Below are 19,471 nucleotides of genomic sequence, written 5' to 3'. Positions count from 1 at the left end.
ATGGGGACAGGGAGGGGCGAGCCCCCCGTGGGCAGAGTCAGCAGGGGTACAGTGTGTGGGGCAGCAGGCCCCCCCAACCCCAGTCACCCACGGACCCCCTCCCGCCCCTCCTCCCGAGCAGGGCCAGGCGCATCCCTGAGCTCGGCGGGGCTGCCGCAAGGGGCAGGGGGCCCACAAAATCACACGCAGGCGAGCGAGCGCGGCCACAGCAGCCAAGGGGGGGAGCTGGAGCCTGAGCCCCCGCGCTGCTCTGCCCCATGCCCGCCTCGCTCACTTCATTACTGTTTCCATAGCTCCTGCCGCAGCCCTCCCGCCTCCCCTCTGCTCCCTCTGTCTGGGCCTCGCGTGTTTCCTTCCCTTCCTCCCCCTCCCTCCCCTTCCCTCTGCCCCTCCTGCCCCCCGGGGTCTCTGTCGACCTGTGCAGGGGTGCGGGCAGGCCCTTGTGGGATGTGAAACACAGAAGGATCCTGCTCATCCCACGGGGGCCCCAGCAACTGGAAAATGACCGCCCCGCCAGGCTTCCCCCTAAGAAAGCGGCTTCCCGCCACCATGGCGCCCCCTCCTGCAGTGGCCTGGCCTGCAGAGATGCCCAGTGGACACTACGTGCATGGTGACAGATGGCAGCCGTCGTGCCAGTTCTTCCTCCAGGATTGGCCTCTCCTGGGAGCCGCCCGACCCCACAGTGTCCCGGGCCGGGGGCTGGGGCTGGGAGTCTGCCGGATGGGAGAAGGCTCCAGAGAGCACAAGGCCGCGCCCAGAGCCCTTGGAGCGTGTGGGGGTTTTCCTGGCTGGCAGGGGAAGGAGGCTTGTGCGAGGTTCTGCGGCAGAAATTTTCCACGGTCGCCCCCGAGTCACGCCTCCCAGTGTCTCACACGCCTCGCTGCCTCGAGCTCCTCCATGCAGACAACCTGCGTCCCTCGAGCTGCAGTCCGAGCCCAGCCCTCCTGCCCCGCTCCCTTCCCCGAGCCCAGCCCTCCGGTGTGGGGTCCCCACACCACGCTGAGCTGGAGCCACCCAGCCCCACCCAGCGTCCCACTGCCTGCGGCTTGCAGCCAGACGCCCGGAGGGCCCGCGCCCTGCCTCCCTGTTCTGAGTCCCAGATGGAGGCCTCCACCTCCTTTCAGTGTTGGCTGGATTCGGAACACCCCCCCCCAGTGTAGCCCCCTCCATAACAGCCAAGCCCTCCCACCCCCAGCAGCCTCCCTGGGGCTGGGAAGCCTCAAGCCCTGACCAGTCTCCTCTGGTGCTTTAAGGTGCCCTGTCACCAGCTGGTGTCCGCAGGCCAGATGTTTGGGATCCACCCTCCCAAAGCCCAGAGCAGCAAGGAGGGAGGGATTCTTGTTAGTGTTTCTCAAATGAATTTTTTTTAGCCCCTTGAAATTCCTGGAGAAAGCCCCAGACTGCCCCTTCTGCCTGCCACGGTCTTAAAAACTCAGGAGCCGAGGGTTCCATCCTTTCCCGTCCTCTGGGGAGTCCACTCTTCCCAGCCTGTGGAGGCCCCCAGAGGTTCTGGGAGCGCAGTGGGACGGTCTTCCCTCCCTCCCTCTGCCCTCAGACCCTGCGCCTGAGCCCCTGGTACAGTGTCTCCGGTAAAATCACTTCCAGTTGGCAGACTCTTTGTCCACCTGGGCACCGTGATTAAATTTCGTGTCTTATTTCGCCTTCAGCCACCTGTCTGGGGGCTCAGTTTTTAGTCCAGAGAGGTTGAGCGGCCCACGGAAGGGGCCAGGGCTGAGGGGTCCTCCTGCCACAGCTCTGTCCTGGCCTCAGAGTCCAGTGAGGCTCGGCGGTCACGTGGCCAAGCGCTGCTCCCCACCCCTGGGCCACAGAGACCGAGAGCTGGCAGCGTGAGCGTCTAGAATCATCTATACCAGGCCCACCCGAGACCAGGAAAGCACTTCAGAGTGAGGCTGCCCGAGTGAGGCTCGGGAGGGACCCAGGCTGGGAAGCTGGGGGGGTGGAGACTGCAGGCGGACAGGGCAAGGAGCGTGGGTGGTCACTGCTCCCTGGACGGAGGGCAGCCCCGCTGACTGCGTGCAGGCCTTGCCCGCCTCTCTGCCGAGGATGTGCTCCTGGAGGTGCCAGCTGGCTGCGGCTCTGGGGGTGGTCCCAGCAGCCACACCCACCCGGCCCCAGCCCGCTGTGCCGCAGTGGCGGCTGCTTTGTATGGACGGCGCAGCATTTTGGGTAATGAAATATTCACAGGTCAGTGACTCCTTGAGAAATGATGGGGATCAGTCAATTCCTTTTCAGGGAGTAATTTTCTTCCCCTTCACAGCCCGTGTTTCATGTTGACTATCATTAGCATGAGCGGGAGGCCGGATCGAAGGCACTTGTCAGAGCTGGGGACGAGCTGCTCCCTTGTCACAGGCAGGGCTTGGGGCCCCACCTGGACACCCACGTAGGGTGGCACACAGGGTCCCCCGCAGGCTCGGAGCCAGGGGTGTGGAGGGCTGGCCGGTAGCCCTGAGTGCTGCCGGGTCTGCCAACCTGCCTCCCACCTGAGCAGGAGCAGAAGTGCCCCCCCCCCAGCCTCACCTGAGAGGGGGCCCCAGGGTCCCCAGGTGAGCGCTCCCTGATTTCAAGCCAGGGCCTACCTCTCGGGCCTCTCCTGGTGCACAGCTCAGAGAAGGTTCTCCAGGGGGTGGGGACCGGCCCTTCCACCTTGTACAGCTGCTTCAGACTTTGGGCTCACATCCTAGCTCCGAGTCCCCAGGTCACATGTCTCCGCAGGTGGGCTCACCTCCTCTCACTTGGAGCCTCGGAACAACTCGGAGGTGGGACTCTCCAAGGTGCAGGCCCGGGGACCACGTCCTGGCTCAGCCCATCCCAGACCCAGCCAGCTGCCCTAAAAGAGGAAAATAAATGGGCTGCATCCCTCTGACGTGAGCTAGTCCTGGGAGGTGTGTTGTGAATTCGCTGTAGACAGGGGCAGGGACCCCTTTGCTCCAGGTGTCCCTGCCGCCCCGCCCAGGCCCAGACTCTGTGGAACCGGGAGGAGGCTCTTGCTGAGATGTAGGGAAGGGGGCCTGCAGGGTCCGGGAGGGGCAGCGTTCCCTGGGACCCTTTTGTCGCCTGTCCTGGTACTTGCCCCTTGGTGAGGGTCCAGAGGCAGAACCCAGCACTGTGAGAACCCTGCCCTCCCCCCAGTGCCCAGACCCCACTGTGAGGGACCCAGCCTGAGTCAGGAAGTGACTGCTCTTGGCCTGTTCAGGAGACCCCAGGCAACCCCACCAGCCAGTCTGTGTGGGAGAGGCAGGCTCTCCACCAGCCAGAGCCGCCCCACCTGCACACCCCTCCCCACCTGCACACCCCTCCCCACCTGCACTCCCCTCCCCACCTGCACACCCCTCCCCACCTGCACACCCCTCCCCACCTACACTCCCCTCCCCACCTGCACACCCCTCCCCACCTGCACACCCCTCCCCACCTGCACACCCCTCCCCACCTGCACACCCCTCCCCACCTACACTCCCCTCCCCACCTGCACACCCCTCCCCACCTGCACTCCCCTCCCCACCTGCACACCCCTCCCCACCTGCACTCCCCTCCCCACCTGCACACCCCTCCCCACCTGCACACCCCTCCCCACCTGCACTCCCCTCCCCACCTGCACACCCCTCCCCACCTGCACACCCCTCCCCACCTGCACTCCCCTCCCCACCTGCACACCCCTCCCCACCTGCACACCCCTCCCCACCTGCACTCCCCTCCCCACCTGCATACCCCTCCCCACCTGCACTCCCCTCCCCACCTGCACACCCCTCCCCACCTGCACACCCCTCCCCACCTGCACTCCCCTCCCACCTGCACACCCCTCCCCACCTGCACTCCCCTCCCCACCTGCACACCCCTCCCCACCTGCACTCCCCTCCCACCTGCACACCCCTCCCCACCTGCACACCCCTCCCCACCTGCACACTCCTCAGAGAATGGTCTGGCCACCTAGCCCTCTGAAGCTGTCGGGTTGCAGCCCTAGTGTCAGGAGATCTGGCCACCTGGTCAGTCCTCAGGGGTCAGCAGGTCAGGGAGGGGTGTCACAGAGAAGGGGCTGCCTAGGATGGAAATTCCATTAGTGCTCAGCCATGGGCAGCAGGGCCTGTTCAGAGAATACATTCAATTAAAAATTGATTTTTCAGTTTAATCTCAATCATAATGAGCCACACTTAGACCCTCCCGTCTCCGGACAGAGCCACCGTCACCCGTGGGCCCAGCCTCAGGGGAAATGATGGATCGAGGGGCCCAGGCGTGGAGGGGCCCGTCCTTTACCGAGTTTGGGAATAATTACAATGAGGCGCGCGGGGCTTTGTTAAATGAAAGTGTCCTGGTGGTGAGCCGAGTTTTATTTACTGCCGGCTTGTGTTTCCATGTGGCTGCAGTTAAAAGCTGCAATATTTAATTTCCCTGATCCAGGCAGGATTTCAAAAGCATCATAAAACCGCCCTGGCTGGTTTTGCTCAGTGGTTAGAGCATCAGTCCTCAGACTGAAGGGTCCCAGGTTCGATTCCAGCCAAGGGCACGTGCCTCGGTTGCAGGCTTGATCCCCGGCCCCAGTCAGTGCATGTGCAGGAGGCAACCAATCGATGTCTGGTCCCCACTGCTGGTCTACTCAGACATTGGGGACACAGCTGTGCACCTGGTGCCTGGCACCTTGACCTCACCCTCTGGGGCCAGCGCTGGGGCTGAGAGACAGGAAGCTCAGTCGTGTAGGAGCTGTGGGACTGTGGGCAAGTCTCAAACTCACCGAGCCTCAGTTTACTCACCTGTACAATGGGTGCAGTGGTGCGAGCCTCTCAAGTGTAGTGAGGAGCCTGTGAAATAGAGGCAGGAAGGATCTGGTACGTGGACGTGCGTGGCTGTCAGAACTGGGTGGGGAGAGCCCCCTCCCTCCAGGGAGACCAGGACCCGCAGGGAGGCCCCAGGTGGAGCAATCTGGCAGGGGACTCAGGATTAGCCTGGCTCAGAGCCCACCCCCACCTACCAGCAGAGGGCCAGGAGACCCTTACTCTGCTCCTCTAGGCCTCAGTTTCCCCATCAGTACTGTGGGGACAATGACACCCACCTTGTCCAGCTGGGATAAAGAGTTGGTCAGATGTCCTCGAGGGACACAGGCTGTGCGCCCCTCCCCCCCCAGGCGTCATCACTGCAGAGCGCTGGTCCCGCCCTGGCCACAGCCTCTCCAGGCCGGTGCCTGGTCCCAGAAGGTCCTATTTCCACCTTGGGGGAGGGTCTGCTGCTTTCACCTGGTTGTGAGGGCCAAGTCCTGGTCCTAAAGAATTGTCCCATCCTGTCCCCACCCACAGGGAGGTCAGGAGGGCAGCTCGTCCCCCTCCCTGGCTCTAGAGCAGTGACCCCTGACTGCCCAGCCTCATGGGTACCGACCATCATTCTCGGCAGCAGGAGAAGATAAATGTTTTTAATTCAGGAAGCTTTTCCTGACCCGATGAAAGGGAGTGAATCACTTCCCAGGCCCCGGAGCCCAGAGCTAGGACCTGGTCACAGCAGAGCCGGCAGCCCAGGGGCAACCGGGTGGGGTCACTGGGACAACAGGTGGACATGGGGCCGGGGCCACCTGGTGTGTTCTTCCGTGGCGAGGCAGGAGGGGTCGCCTGGCATAGGTTTGCTGTTTGTGCTTTCCCGGCCCCCGCTGGCGCTGTGTGGCCCGGGTGTGTGCACACTGCACGTGGGAGGCGTGAATGTGAACGTGGGCATGAGCATGCACCCAGGCGGGACTGTGAGAGTGTGTGCGTGTGGGCGAGGTGTGCGTGGGGCCCGCTTGGTCGCTGGACACAGTGTGACGTGGTGTGTGGGTGTGCATGGCCTCAGGAGTGAGTGTGCACGGAGTGAGGGCCCGTGCTATGTGCAGGCATCACTTGTGAGTGTGATGTGTTGCACACAGGTCTGCAGGCATGTCATGTGCATTCCAGGGTACCCCACACGAGAGTGTGCCTGGTGTGTGCGCTCAGCCACGTGCACCCAGGGTCCCCAGAGATGACACGGGGCCACACGTGCGTGCCTGCATGTGTGCATGTGCATGCATGTGCCGCCGTGACCAGGGCGGCTGCGGCCTGTCTCTGCAAGCACACATGTGCCCGTGGATTCTGGAGAAGAAATGTTTAAAAATGGAGTTGTCAGCCCCGAGTTGACAGGCGCAATCAGCAAAGTGCAGCGTCGGCAGGAAGGGCCGCGGCTCCCTCAATTACCCGGAGGAAACGGCCGTTTGTGCTGAGGAGGCAGAGTGTGGCTGGAATAAAGCAAGTGGAGCAGACCCAAAAACTTCATTAATTAAAGAAACTCATTAATGAGGGACATTTAATCAGCTGAAGATTAGATCCACGCTTGCCGCTGCCATGAGCCAGGCGGGCGCCAAGCGGGAAGCGAAGCCGGCGGCCTCCCCCGGAGCCTGGGGCCAGGCGCCAGCGGCGGGCGCGAAGAGGGGCCCAGGCCGGGCACGGGTGGGCTGGGGCGCGAGGCGTGTGGAGGGGGTGCTGTGAGCGCGGTCACGTGGAGGCAGGTTCCAGTGACGGGTGGTGTCAGGAGTGTCGGGGTCAAGAGGGCTCGACCGAGGGTGATCCTGCCCCTAGCGGGGACGTGTGGCGGTGCAGGGAGACATTTTTCGCTGTCGCAACTTGGGGGGATGCTGCTGGCGTTAGCGGGTAGAACCCAGGGATGCTGCTGGCCCCCAGGCCCACTGCCACAACCCCACTGTGTCCAGCTGCAGAGCAGCCACACGGGACAGTCCCACCAAGAGGCTCTGTCCTCACCAAGTGCCCCAACCACCAACTCTCAAGCGCCCCCATGAAAGGGGCCACCAGGGGAGTGGCCGCAAACAAGGATAGATCCCCGTTCTCAAGTCAGACACCCCCCCATGGCGTTGACTGTGGGACGAGTTATGTAACCTTGGTTGCCCGGAAATTTACCTCCCTAATTACATTCCATGGATTTCCATGTGAATCCGCCTCCCCAGAGTTCACAGCAGCCACAAGGGCACCGTAGGAGGGAGGTGGGACGTCTGGAGCCCGAAGCCACCGGGCACAGACCGTGGGATGCACCCAAGGATGAATCCTGGTGCCCATTCTACCCCCCCCATTCCCACCCCCTCCTGCCCACCTCATGTCCTGGGCACCATGCTTAATACCCTGTTCCATTTGCTAAATGGAGGCCACGGGCCATTAATGATGCTAATAGTTCTTAATGAAAATGTAGGGGACAGCTTCCGGTGGCAGAGGTTGTCCCAGGGCGCAGAGCCAGCTGCCCTGGACCCTGGGGAACAGTGCCCTGCGGGCTGCTCTCCAGCCTCGTGGTCAGGATGGATAGGTTCTTGTGGCACTCCTGCTCCAGGGTCACCTTGACAGCTGTCCATAGCTCTGTCCTCACAGGCCTTGGAAGGAGCTTTGGCCCCGGTGATGTTCCCTCCACCCCACCGAGTGGGAACCTGGTGTCCTGTGTACACCTGCTTGGAAACGCACAGTGACATCTCAGCGAGCCTCGGGGGAAGATGGAGGGGCCGAGCGAGATGGACACCACGGGGTGTGGGCATCCTGGAAGGCTTCCCAGAGGAGGTGTTTTGAGCACTCCCAGTGTGGAGGATACCAGTGGAGGAGGGAAGAGGCCCACTCACAGCAGAGAATCCCTGCACAGGGCCTGCCCGTGAGCACAGCCTGGGCCATGTTCTGCACTGTGGTGCCCCAGACACAGGAGGTGCTCAGCAAACAGCTCCTGATGGGGGAGTGGGGAGGTGACGCCCAGCCGAGCCGCGTGGGAGCCGCCGGGAGACTGGTGGTTTGAGGCTGGGCCCGGGCCCCCCTCCCTCGGGCTCCCCAGCTTACATCTCTGTCTCCGAAGCGTCCTCAGGCTTCTTCCTGACCCCTTCCCTTGGCAGCCCCCAGCCAGCTCAGCTTCACCACCTGCCCTGCAGAGACCCCGCCTGGGCCTGCGACTGTGGACCTGGTGGTGGCATTTCCTTCCCCTTGGTTGACAGCGGAGGAGGGCCGGCTCCCCAGCACCCCCGGCCCCTGCTTCCCCAGTCCCATCAGGCAGGTGGCTCCTTGCTGATTTCCTCGGGCAGGTCGGAGAGTGGCAGGGAGGTGAGGCTGAGGGAGACAGGATTTATGGGGCCACGTTATTTATGTGTGTGCAGTGAGCTTGGAGGGAGTTAGGGCTTAATCGTGTGAAATCCGTTCCCTTGCCTGGGGCTTTTCAGCAGAGATCCGAGCCCCGCCAATGCAGGAAGGGGCTGAAGGGGGGTGGGCTCTGCAATGCTCCGTCCTGGGGTGTCTATCCTTCAGCTGGTTGTTGGAGCGGGAGGGCCCCTGCGGTCCATCGGGGACCCGAGGTTTTGACCATTGTTTATGCCTCGAACCCCTTTAGCATCTGGTGAAGCACATGGACCCCTTCCCCCAAAATGGTATTAAATGCATAAAATAAACTACACAGGATTACAGAGAAAGCCATTTTTATTGAAATACATTTATCAGAAGAGAGAGCCTGTGAAATGTCCGTGGCTTCTTTACTGACGCGTGAAACAGCCAGGCCCAGGCTGGGTCTGCTCGCCAGCCGGGGTTGGGGGTTGGGGTGAGCGTGTGTGGCCCGGGCACAGTCAGAAGGACCTGAGGTCTCCGTTGGTGACAGGGTCTTGGGTGGGATCACCCTGGGGTCACGGGTAGGAAGCTGTCAGGAGACTGGTCCCAGCCCTGGCCGGTGTGACTCAGTGGTTAGAGCATCGCCCTGTGGACCAAAGTGTTTCGGGTTCAATTCCTGGTCAAGGGCATGTGCCTGGGTTGCAGGTTTGATCGCAGGCCCCGGTCAGGGGATGTGCGGGAGGCAGCCAGTCCACGGGTCTCTCTCACATCGATGTTTCTCTCTCTCCCTCCTCCCTTCCCTCCGCTCTCTGAAAAAAATCAATGGGAAAAATATCCTCAGGTGAGGATTGAAAACGTAAGAGACCGGTCCCATGTTGGGGTCTCAGTGGGGACCCGGGTGCCGCCCCGTGTGCTCTGTGTTTGGAGAAGAGGGCTCCGTGCTCGGGGCAGGCTCGTTGCTGGGGTGACCCGGCTCCTCACCCACCCACGCAGCCTGTCACCCACCAGCAGCCCGGTACCCCACGCGGTGTGGCAGAGGCTTGAGGCCCAGCTGGGAAAATGAGGGGCTGTGGCCCAGGGGAAAAGGCGAAAAAAGTGGGGGACACTCAAGATTCGGGGGGAGCTGGTGATAGGCATCAGGAGCCTGGTCACGCCTGCCCCTCGTCACCGACAGGAAGAGCAGGACACAGCACTCGGTGGAGGATCGTACACTTGGGCGACTCTGGGTCCTGCCCCCCCACGGGGCTCTGCCTGGGGGTCCCCTGGAGCCCCTCTAGGTCTCAGGTGGGAGTGGGAGCAGACAGGCAGCCCCCCGTTGCCCTCCGGTCTGTGGGCAGCCCAGGCGCCAGACCCCGCGTGGAGGAGGAGAGGGACCTGGGGCCAGAGGCTGCCGGACACATGACCTCGCGGTCCCCGAGTGAAGTAATACGGGGTTCACACGCCACCCGACAGCCCTAATTAATAAAAGATATCGAGCTGCCTGCCAGGAGCAGGATGGATCGGATGGGACGGGAGGGGCGCGCGCTCGGGGGATTCTCCCCCCCAGCCTCGGAGCCTCCAGCCCCCTCCCGGCCAGCGAGCGGCTGGCTCCCCTCGGACCTGGTCCCGCCCCTGGGGCACCCTCCGAAGCCTGCAGAGCATTCCCGGGAGGGCGCGCAGGAACTGGAGTGGGCTTAAGAGGATGGGAGTCGGGGGGGGGGGGGGGGGGGTCAAGGGTCCAGGCAGCACATTCGAGAAACCTGGCTCTGCGGGGAGGCGGTGCAGCGGGTTCGTGGGCTGGCGGCTCTGGCTCCAGGAGGGTTTTCCTGCTCGGGGAGACGGCTGAGCTGGGAGCACGTGCTGGGGAGAGGGCTGGGCCCCGGTCTGCCGTGGAGGCGGGTGGTCATGGACCGGAGCGCGGCTGTCCATCCCCGGGGCGGGAGGGGACACGAGGCAGGCGGCCGGTGCGCCGGACAGGCCCTCCTGTTGCCCACAGAGGGCAGTCAGCGGGGTGTGCTCAGGTGTCTATCACGTCACAGATGTCCCCAGCTGTCCCATCTCGCGGTTCCTCGTGCGTACCCCAGACCCTTGGGACGCCAACACCCAGTACCCGAGTGACCCCCCCTTGCGTTGTGTACAGGCTCCCTGGCAGGCTGGGCTCCAGGCTCCACCAGTGAGAGTGACTGGCAGCTGTCACTCAGCCCGAGGGGGACCCCAGGAAGAGGGGACTGGGAAAAGTTGGGGTGGGGTGAGAAGGAGGCAGATGGGAGCGGAGCCTCGGAGGCGGCAGGAGGAGGGGCGCCGGGAGACCTCAGTTAGTGAAGGTTCTAATCAAATATTTATCAGTTAATTGATCTCGTGAGCCGCCTCTCCCTCCCCCTCGCCATCCCACCCACAGTCTCCTCCCCGCTCTCCTGCCCCCTCCCTCCTCGCCACCCCGGGTGCCCCTCCACCCCGACCAGCTCCCCCTGCCAGGGGCCTCTCGCCCTTCTCTCTAAACTGGGAGCTGGGGGGCATCGCCAACACGTTTGCTAACAGCGGGTCACGGGCTTTGCATGGGGAGTGCATGTGTGTGCGTGCACACCTGGGCCGCCCTCTGGTTCCCTCTGGTTGTCAGGAGCTCGAGCGCTGTCCCAGTTTCCGCAGAGAGAGGGAAGGACACAAGGACAGGACTTCTGCTTACCGGCTGTCAGGGGTCACCCTAGGAGTCAGGGGTGTCCAGCACTGAGATACTGGAGGCTGGCATTGGGGGTTTGGAGAGCAGGGTGGGGCTGGGCCCTGGGCACAGAGCTGGCCTCAGGCCTTCATCTACAAGGGAGGCAGGCAGGCTGCCGGTTGGGGGGGGGGGGGCCTGGCCCAAAGGCAGAGCATCCGCAGGGTCTTTGACTCACCATCGCCCTGGGGTGGCCAGGCCTCTCTGGGGACCTCAAGCTCTAACAGCTGATTCGACTTCTGGGGAATTGACTGAATATACTCCCACGGGACTGTAGACCCCACAGAGGTGGGCTACCCGCCCCGATCCCCAGCCTCCCCGTGAACAGGTGTCAGGTGAGTAAGTCACAACTGAATAAAGGCTAGAAGAGAGCAAGTCCCGGTGTGATGGGGAGCTTGGGAGCGCACATGGGGTCCTCCCGAGGCGCAGGGAGGAAAGCAGTCATGAGTGTCTGACTATCCATGCCTGTGCGAGGGTCCTTTCTGCAGCCAGGCTGCTCAAGTGAGAGCTGGCACCTGTCCTTACAGGTGAGGGGCACTCTGTCGCCTTAGGACATCCTCAGAAGGCCAGAGAGTGCCTCACCTGCTCAGAGGGGCTGCTGCGAGCCTGCCCTCGGCGAGCATCTCTGGTGAGGGATGGGGAGTGGGAAGAGCCAGAACACCACCCACCACCCAGTCCCTCCTCTGAGGCTGAAGGACTTCCACCAGGGCTGCTTTTATGCCCCACATCGGTGGTTCCCGCAGCACCCAGACTGCGGAGCAGGGGAGGTCGGGGGGATGCTGAGAGTCCACACTGACGGCTCCCAGGGGATCGTGTCCAGGTTTCCTGGAGCCTAACCAGCCTTCTCTCTCCCTCCACAGGGCAGTCAGGACGCCACGGCTCCGCCTGAAGCAATGGCTCAGCCCTACCCCCCCGCCCAGTATCCCCCTCCGCCACAGAACGGGATCCCAGCCGAGTACGCCCCGCCCCCGCCACACCCCACGCAGGACTACTCGGGCCAGACACCAGTGCCCCCGGAGCACGGCCTGACCCTGTACACACCAGCACAGACCCACCCCGAGCAGCCGGGCACCGAGGCCAGCTCACAGCCCATTGCTGGCGCCCAGACCGTGCCGGTAAGGGGCCCCTGCGGCCCAGAGCCTCAGGGAGCAGGGCTCACCCAGGGGGGTGGCTCAGGAGGGCAGCGAGGCGAGCCCCTGGGTGGAGGGGCAGGTGCCATGATGGGGGTCCCAGCCTTGCCGCTCTTCATCATCTCACAGCAGGCATCTTCCTAGTGGCACCTGCTCAGCCAGCCACAGCGGGGTGCAGGGTGACCCGCCCACAGCAGGCCCACCCCCTCCAGCTGCCCCCGCTTCCTGAGCCAGACTTCAGCCAAACTCTCACCCCCTCTGGGAGGTGGAGCGTGTCCCCGGCCACCAGTGACCCACTCATGGGCAGCAAGGGAAATGGCGGAGGCGGCGGCCTGGGGGCCTGGTGTAGGGGGCGAGGGGGGGCGGCGGGAGCGAGGCTGGGGCCTCCGAGCTGGCTCGGTTGCAGGCGGGCCTATCATTTCTAATCACTTGTAATCTACCTGCTTGGCTGCCCTCCAATCAGATAGCTTCAATTATGTGGTTGTAATGCAGCTCCGAGGAGAAAGGGCTGAGCCTGGCACTTTCCTGCTGGGAAGGAGTGTGGGAAGGAGTGGCTGAGACCCAGCGGCCAGGCCCAGAACCCAGCCTGCCCGCCCCAATCTGTGCGCCCCGGTGCTGCTCCCGGTGCCCACCCCACCTCTGCGCTGGGCCTCCGGGGTCATCCAGCGTCCCTGCTGGCTCTGCCCCAGTGCTGGCTGCCTGGGCTGGGCAAGGGGCCAGCAGCTCCGAGCTGCCCAGGAGCAGCGCAGCCCTGTCAGCTCCCAGTGGGTGCACCCTCCACCAGGCTCTCAGCCCTCCCCCCGAATCCAGCCGGACTCCCACGGTGCTGCGTGGATACAAATATTGCCCTCCCTCCCCGTGTGGGCGGCATCAGCCAAGCCCTCTGGAGAGACAGCCCACCCAGCTAGGGGCCCGACCCTGGTCTGGGCCGGCCAGGGCCCTTCCTTCCTGCTCCGAGTGCTGCCCAGCCCGAGTCTTCTCGAAGCCATCAGACTCCTCCCCGCCCTGCCGTGCTGGGTGCGGTGTCTCCCCCAGACACCCCCAGGGTTTCTGCAGATGGAAAGAGCCAGGCTCATGGCCTCAGACCTGGGAGCCAACTGTGCTTTCCGCTGCTTCTGATGCGCAAACCCATGACCTGCGCGCCCTGAAAAGGTGGGTGGAGCCAGGGGGCTTGCTGCGAACGCCATGGATGTGCCACTAGCTGCTGGTCCCTTTCTGATGGACTGCGGTGGCCAGGGGGCCTCTGGTCAGGCTCATGACCTCACAGATGGTGAGCCTGGATTCGCCCGGATATGCCCAGGAAGTGGCACTGTTAGGAGACCAGATGATCAGAGTGGGGCCAACAGCTGACGCCTGTGCGGCAGAAAGAGCCAAGGCCTCCTGGACACCAGGCCCAGGCGCAGCCTGACCGCGACGTGGCAAGTCTGCCTTCGCTCAGCAGATATCTGTTGGCACCTGCTGTGCGCCAGGCACTGGACAGCACTGAATACACAGGAGCGGTGACCGGCCCTGCCCCATGATGGCCATTGCGTCTGGCCAGCCAAAGACATAAAATTGAGGGTGTCAATCGTGGCCTCTGTGGTTGTGAGAGTCCGTGGGCTCTGAGGGGACCCCAGAGTCCCTGAAAGAAGTCCCCACAGAGAGCGGTGAGAGGCTCCCAGGGACAGCGCCCATCCTAGGGGGCGGCAGCCTGACCTCTCTTCCTTCAGCTCAGGTCTCCAAGTCTTGTTCAGGGTCCTGTCTGGGGACCGGGAGGATAGGCCGTGCTTCCCCAGCCCCTGGGCGGAATGAGCAATGCAGGTGGAAATCACTGGCTAGCAGGCGACCCAGAGCTGTCGGTGAGGCCTTGGCCCCCGCCTTGGGCGTGAGCACTCTGGCCCTGAGTATTCCAGTGGAGCCTTCCACCTCGGGCGGAGCCGGAGAGGGTGACCCACACCCGTCCTGCTCTGAGAGTCCAGGAGCCGCCGCCTCCTCCAGAGAAGCTACTGGCGCTGCCACCTGGAGGCTGAGCACCTGCGCACTGGTCGGCTGTCCTGTCATCCTCAGTGCTGCTCCACCAGCTCACCCAGCCTCCGTGGGCCTACCCCAGGCAGCCCGTGTTCGGATTGGGGATGCCAGGGCGCAGGCCGTGCGAGCCCCTGGCTTTTGTCCAGACTGGCCTCTCCTCTGTGTGGATCCCCTTGTCACCTACATTCTTCTGGCAAAAGGCAACGTGGGGCACACAGCGTGCGGCGGCCCCTAAGACCTGGAAGGTGGTGGTGTTCAAACAGAGCCCATGGTGGACACCCAGCTCTGCCTGAGGAGGGGTTGCCCAGTGCCCCCAGGTTAGAACAAGACATCACGAATGGACGGCTGGAGGCCACAGGCAGAACACGCTTCCTCCAAGGCCACCCCGCTGCCCACAGGGTGAGCCGTGTCGGGCAAGTGGCCGGTGGCCATCACGCAAGTTCCCAGGAGGCTTTGAGGGGGTGGGGTGAGGGGAGACAGGGCTGCAGAGAAAGGAATTGGCAAGACTGCATCTTGTCTCACGCCAGCAAACCTTGGCTGCATCCCAGCACTGGGGTCCTCGTCTGCTACCTGAGAGCCCCTGGGCCCACGGCCCCTGCCCAGGGCCCTCTTGGCCTCTCCCTTTGCTGGGCTTGGGGTGGCCTGGGCAGAGGGGGCTTCAGGCTCCTCAGAGGGTAGGAAGGGCATCCACGCCTGGCCGAGCAGGCCAGCTCCTGGCCTTGGAGGGGGGAGGGTGTGTGTGGAGGGGGGAATGGCTAAGGGGACACAGCGATGGGGAGGCGCAGAAGCAAAGCCAGCGAGACTGGCTGTGGGAAGGAAGGGGTGTCGTGGTGGTGTTTCCTGTTTCGTGCATTTAGGCACTGAAGCAAAGAGTGCTTTTAAAACGGGGAGCCCCTGGCGAAGGAGCACAGGCTGCCTGGGCAGCCATGATAAATGGCGGGAAGGTCTCGCCGCCCCTCGGGCAGCCAGTGCCATTACACTCTGGGGTTGCTCAGCACATCTTACAACTTTACAGCCATTGAGCCCATTTATCTGCCTGTGTGTGCAGCTGCTCGGGGCCAGGGCTCCTTCGTTCCTGGTGTCCTGGCCCCACGTGAGCCTCAGCGCCCCCCCCGGCCCCTCACCCCCATGTCTCTCACCTCACCCTCGGCTGCTCACCCTCGGCCTTTGGAGGGATCTGGATCTTGTTGACACTCAGTGGGCTCAGTCTCCTGGGGTCCTCCGCCCACTCCCCATGTACAGCTCCCCCGTCTCTGGGTGACAGCCAGGCCTACGAGCCAAGTTAACCACTGCCCTCTGCTGGCTGGAAGTCAGCGCTGCATGTCCCTCTCCCTGCTGCATGGGACACCACGGCCACCCATCTGTGCCAATTCTGCCACAGGCTCAGGGGACCTACTCTCCTCCCTCACTCTCTCCAGGCAGAGCGGAAAGGACCAGGTAGCTTTGCTGGAGCCATGGCCCCCCATGCTTTCAGCTGGGGTCTTGTCCTGGGAGCCGACTCTAATTCAAGGATGTGTCCAAGCAGTGTCCTGGGGAGGTGACCCAGAGAAAACCTTGGGAGGGGAGTCAGGAACCAACAGGGAAGGAAGGAGGAAATAGAAGTTTTGTTTTTGTCTCATACCCGTGGTATTGAGCTCAACCCCACTGAGGGTCTGGGGGCAGAGGGGCCCTGTGGCAGGGAGCCTGGCATCTGTCCACTCACCCTGTCTGCCACCACTAACTAAGGCAGCTGCTGGACACTTACGCTCCAACTCACCTCTCCAGTGGGTTAGGCCAGAAGAGTGGTCACCGGCTGGCAGTGGGTGGCTCTGGTGTCCCTGTAAGTGGCATACAGAGGGCCTCGGGCTCTGGTGGACAGTCACAGTGAGCTGGCCAGACACCTGGGTCAGCAACCAGTCATCACCCAGCCAGCGTTGATGGAACACCTGCCCCGGGCCTTTGGCATCGGAGAGTCCTCAGGGACTGGCACAGGCTAAAGGCCAGCCTGGCGGTGAGCTGGTGGCCCGTCCCTGGAGAAGGGGCTCCACCCCTGAGGAGCCTTGCCCATGGCCTCTTCCAAGTCCGGTCTTCATGGGGGGCTGGTGGGGGTGAGGTCCCTACTTAGTGGCAGCCCTGTTTCTTGAGACCCAAGATTTCTTTCGAGAGTGTTTGGGTTTAAAATGAGGACCAGCTATAAAGGACGGGACTTGGTCACCCTGTGTGTGGCCCCCAAAGTGCTGAGCAGCAGAGTGGGGCTAGAGTGAGAGGCAGCCCTGGGTAGCCGTGGGGTGAGGCAACACCACTATCGATGTGTGTGCCAGGTGGCGGGTTTGAAAAATGTCCACTTTGTCATCAGGCCTTGAAGGCCAGAATGGTCCCCCATCGGGGAAAGGGGGAAACTCGGGACCTCAAGAACCAGACAGTCCCTGGAGCTGGGGGACCGTGGTCAGACCTGGGCCAGGCAGCAGAGAGCAGGGATTCAGGGGGCCTCGCGCTGGCGTCGGGCACAGCTGGGCAGAGGCCCAGAGGCGGCAGCGCTGGGGCTGAGGTGCTGCTGGGCCGTGTCCTGTGAGCATTCTCAGCCCAGACTCCCCGGCGGGTCCCGGCCCTGGGAGGGGAGTCCGAGAGGTGCGGAAACCTGGTCTTTAGACACCACCCCCATGGGATGGGAGCTGAGAGCAGCCCTCTCTCCACAGCAGACAGATGAAGCGGCACAGACGGACAGCCAGCCGCTCCACCCCTCCGACCCCACAGAGAAGCAGCAACCCAAGCGGCTCCACGTCTCCAACATCCCCTTCCGGTTCAGGGACCCCGACCTGCGGCAAATGTTCGGGGTGAGTCTTGGCCCCCGGCACGCGGCCCAGGTGCCACGGTGGCTCCCCTGGGTTTCCTGCCCCGGCCGCCTCCTGCCTGCTGGTCCAGCCAGCTCTCCCTTGAGCCTGTGGGGTGGAGGGAGGAATGGACGGGGCAGCCCACCACCTCCACCACCTGTCCTCAGGCTTCACAGGGTCCCCTGGAGGCCGAGGTCAGTGCCCGTTAGGTTATTAATCTGCTGCCGACCCTGGCAAGGGCTCCAGGACCCCTGTCTCCTCGGAGAGCTCCTGGGGAGGGGCAGCCGGCCTCCTGCCCCACCCAGCAGCCTCTCCAGCCCCTGCCCCTGCTGTGTAGGTTTTGTGCTGTAGGGTTCCGGCCAGTTGTGGGGTTGTCATGGGAGCTGCAGGGAGCCCTCTAGTCCTGTGGTTACTTCATTCTGTCACTTGACTGAGCACCCAGCAGGTGCTGACACCTATAGGGCGCTGGGCTGCCTGGTGGGTGAGTGGGCAGCAGCCAGGCATTCGGCCCAAAGCAGTGGAGCCCTTTGGCTCCCGGCTGCCCCAGCCACGGAGGACACCTGGGCCTGGCCCGTGTTCACGCCTCCCTGCCCTCCGTCACCCCAGACGCCCTCCTGCCTGCCCTGTGCCACCCAGTGATGAGAGCGTCCGAGGAGCAGGCTGCCAGGCCAACAGTCTTAACCCACCATCTATCTCCTCTCTGTCTCTGCAGCAATTCGGAAAAATTTTAGACGTGGAGATCATTTTTAACGAGCGGGGCTCCAAGGTGGGTGCCGCCCAGAGGCCGCCACCATTACAGCGCCGGCTGTAGGTCCCGCCAGGCTAACCTGTGAAATGTGCGTTTCCTTCCTGGAGAGCTTCGCGCCCGAGGACCCCTGAGCTACACGGGTGCTTGTACTCCCCTCCTCCCCCCCCACCCCACCCCACTGTCTGTGTCGTTGTCATTGCTGCTGCTGCTGACGCTTCCTTCTCTCTGAGCTGCCGGGACCTCTCTGCACCGGGCCTGGGCCGCTCCCGGGCCGGGGCCTCCTGGGTCAGCCCGGAGGCGTGGGGGAGGGGCTGCGGGGCTGGCGGCTGGGAGGTGCCCGCAAAGATGAGCCCTGCTTCCCACTCTAGGAAAAGAAGACACTGCCACCCCCCCAACCAGGCTTCTAGGGCAAAGGTGGGTGGGGCTGCCTCCCTCAAGTCCTGAAACCCAGCCTCCGGTCCCCCAGGTGGCGTTAGGGCAACAGTCCTGGACCCTGGCAGGGTCAATGTCCCTGGCAGCCTTGACTATCCCCTTGGAGTTCAGGCCGGGCTGAGGCCAAGCCAAAGGCCGGACCCCTCCTGGGCACCTTGCCAAGGGCACCGGGAAGACCTCTGGGCTGCCTGAGCCTCTCCTTCAACTCAGCTGACTCAACCCCCCTTTCTCTCCCCCCCATTGCCCTGCCCCCCCCATGCCTCCTTGTTTTTCTTTCTCTCATCCTGTGTCTTTCTTTCCGTGTCTGTCCTTCTCTGCTCACAGGGCTTTGGGTTTGTAACTTTTGAAACTAGCTCAGATGCTGACCGAGCCCGGGAGAAGCTGAATGGGACGATCGTAGAGGGACGGAAAATTGAGGTGCTCAGATAAGTGCTGCGGCGGGGACACCCATCACCCCGGGTCCCCCACCCAGCTCCCTACCACCCTGCAGAGCACCAGGCCAAGGCCCCCAGAACAGGAAGCTGGGCAGGGGCAGGGCAGAGCCAGCCCGTCACCTGCCACCCCTCTGGGTCTAGACTTCAGGCCTGCCCAAGGACCCCCCACGCCTGCCTCTCCTCTCCTTCCTGAGGGAGAACCCCCAGCTGGGGGCATCAGCCAGATTCTGGGAGGACCCTGGAAATTGTGTGTTTGAGGCTTGGGAGCTCCAAGGACTGTGGCCAGCCCAATCTGTACTCCAGTTAGGAGGGGGCCATAGGTCCCCCCTGATTCCTTTCACAGGGAGCAGCAGCTGCCCCCTGACCCCCCCATGCTGCCTGCCTGAGGTTTCCCCCCTGCCCTCACCCCAAAGGGCCAGCAGCAAGTGACCGGGGCCTAGAATGGCACCCAGCCCAGAGGAGCAGCAAGAAGGAGGCCAGGCCCCCCAACACCCCTGCCTTCTCCCTGTCCCTTCCCCAGAGGGCTGCACATCCCTTGCCAGAGGTGGCTCTGGGTGCCTGGGAGCTGGGCTCCCCCATGGCAGGGCAGCCAGGGGTAGTGGAGGGGGGCCAGCGGCTGGCATGAAGCCCACAGGAGGGGCAGTGGAGAGGTCTGAGGGGAGGGTACCCAAAGGGCAGAGTAATGGAGGCACTGACCTTGGCCAGGCTCTGGCCCAGCACTTGGTGGCACCTGAGGCTGTGGCCCAAGGCCCCAGGGGCTTACCCTGGCCCCTTCCTTGGGTTCAGCCACCTGCCCTGTTCTCTGCTCTCTTCCAAAGAGGCCTTCTTTCTTCCCTCCTTCCTACCACCCCATCGGGCCCCCGGGGCAGTGGCCAGGGGCCTAGAGGTCTGGAGAGTAGGACTCACCCCCATGGCACCCGCCTGCCTCTCCCTCATTGGCCTGGTCTCCTGTGGGCACATCAGAAAGATCTGGCCTGGGGGGAATGGGGCAGAAGGGTAGCCCTTTCGGTGCCTACAGCTAGGAGGTCTCTGCCTACAGCCACCCGGAGTGGAGACTGTCTTGGGGCAGGTCAGTTAGTTGGCGTGAGAGCACTTGGATGAGCGGCCACCAGCCAGCCTCTCCAGCGACCTTGGGTT

General features: G+C 63.5%; 1 protein-coding gene across 2 annotated transcripts in view; it reads left to right on the top strand.

The window, feature by feature from the left end:
* RBFOX3 (RNA binding fox-1 homolog 3) overlaps positions 1-19,471 on the top strand; it is a 90,257-nt gene that overhangs the window by 64,529 nt on the left and 6,257 nt on the right. For both annotated transcript variants that reach the window (XM_087825705.1, XM_087825704.1), the window contains 4 exons: positions 11,634-11,888; positions 16,586-16,723; positions 17,433-17,486; positions 18,225-18,317. In XM_087825705.1, coding sequence (XP_087681831.1) covers positions 11,667-11,888; positions 16,586-16,723; positions 17,433-17,486; positions 18,225-18,317 — 507 coding nt within the window. In that variant the 5' untranslated portion in view covers positions 11,634-11,666. The remainder of the gene's footprint in view (positions 1-11,633; positions 11,889-16,585; positions 16,724-17,432; positions 17,487-18,224; positions 18,318-19,471) is intronic.

Source organism: Miniopterus natalensis, chromosome 17, assembly GCF_054644295.1.
Source record: "Miniopterus natalensis isolate mMinNat1 chromosome 17, mMinNat1.hap1, whole genome shotgun sequence".
Classification (NCBI taxonomy): Eukaryota; Metazoa; Chordata; class Mammalia; order Chiroptera; family Miniopteridae; genus Miniopterus; species Miniopterus natalensis.
The sequence above is the reverse complement of the archived record's forward strand: the minus strand, read 5'-3'. Positions and strand labels throughout refer to the sequence as shown.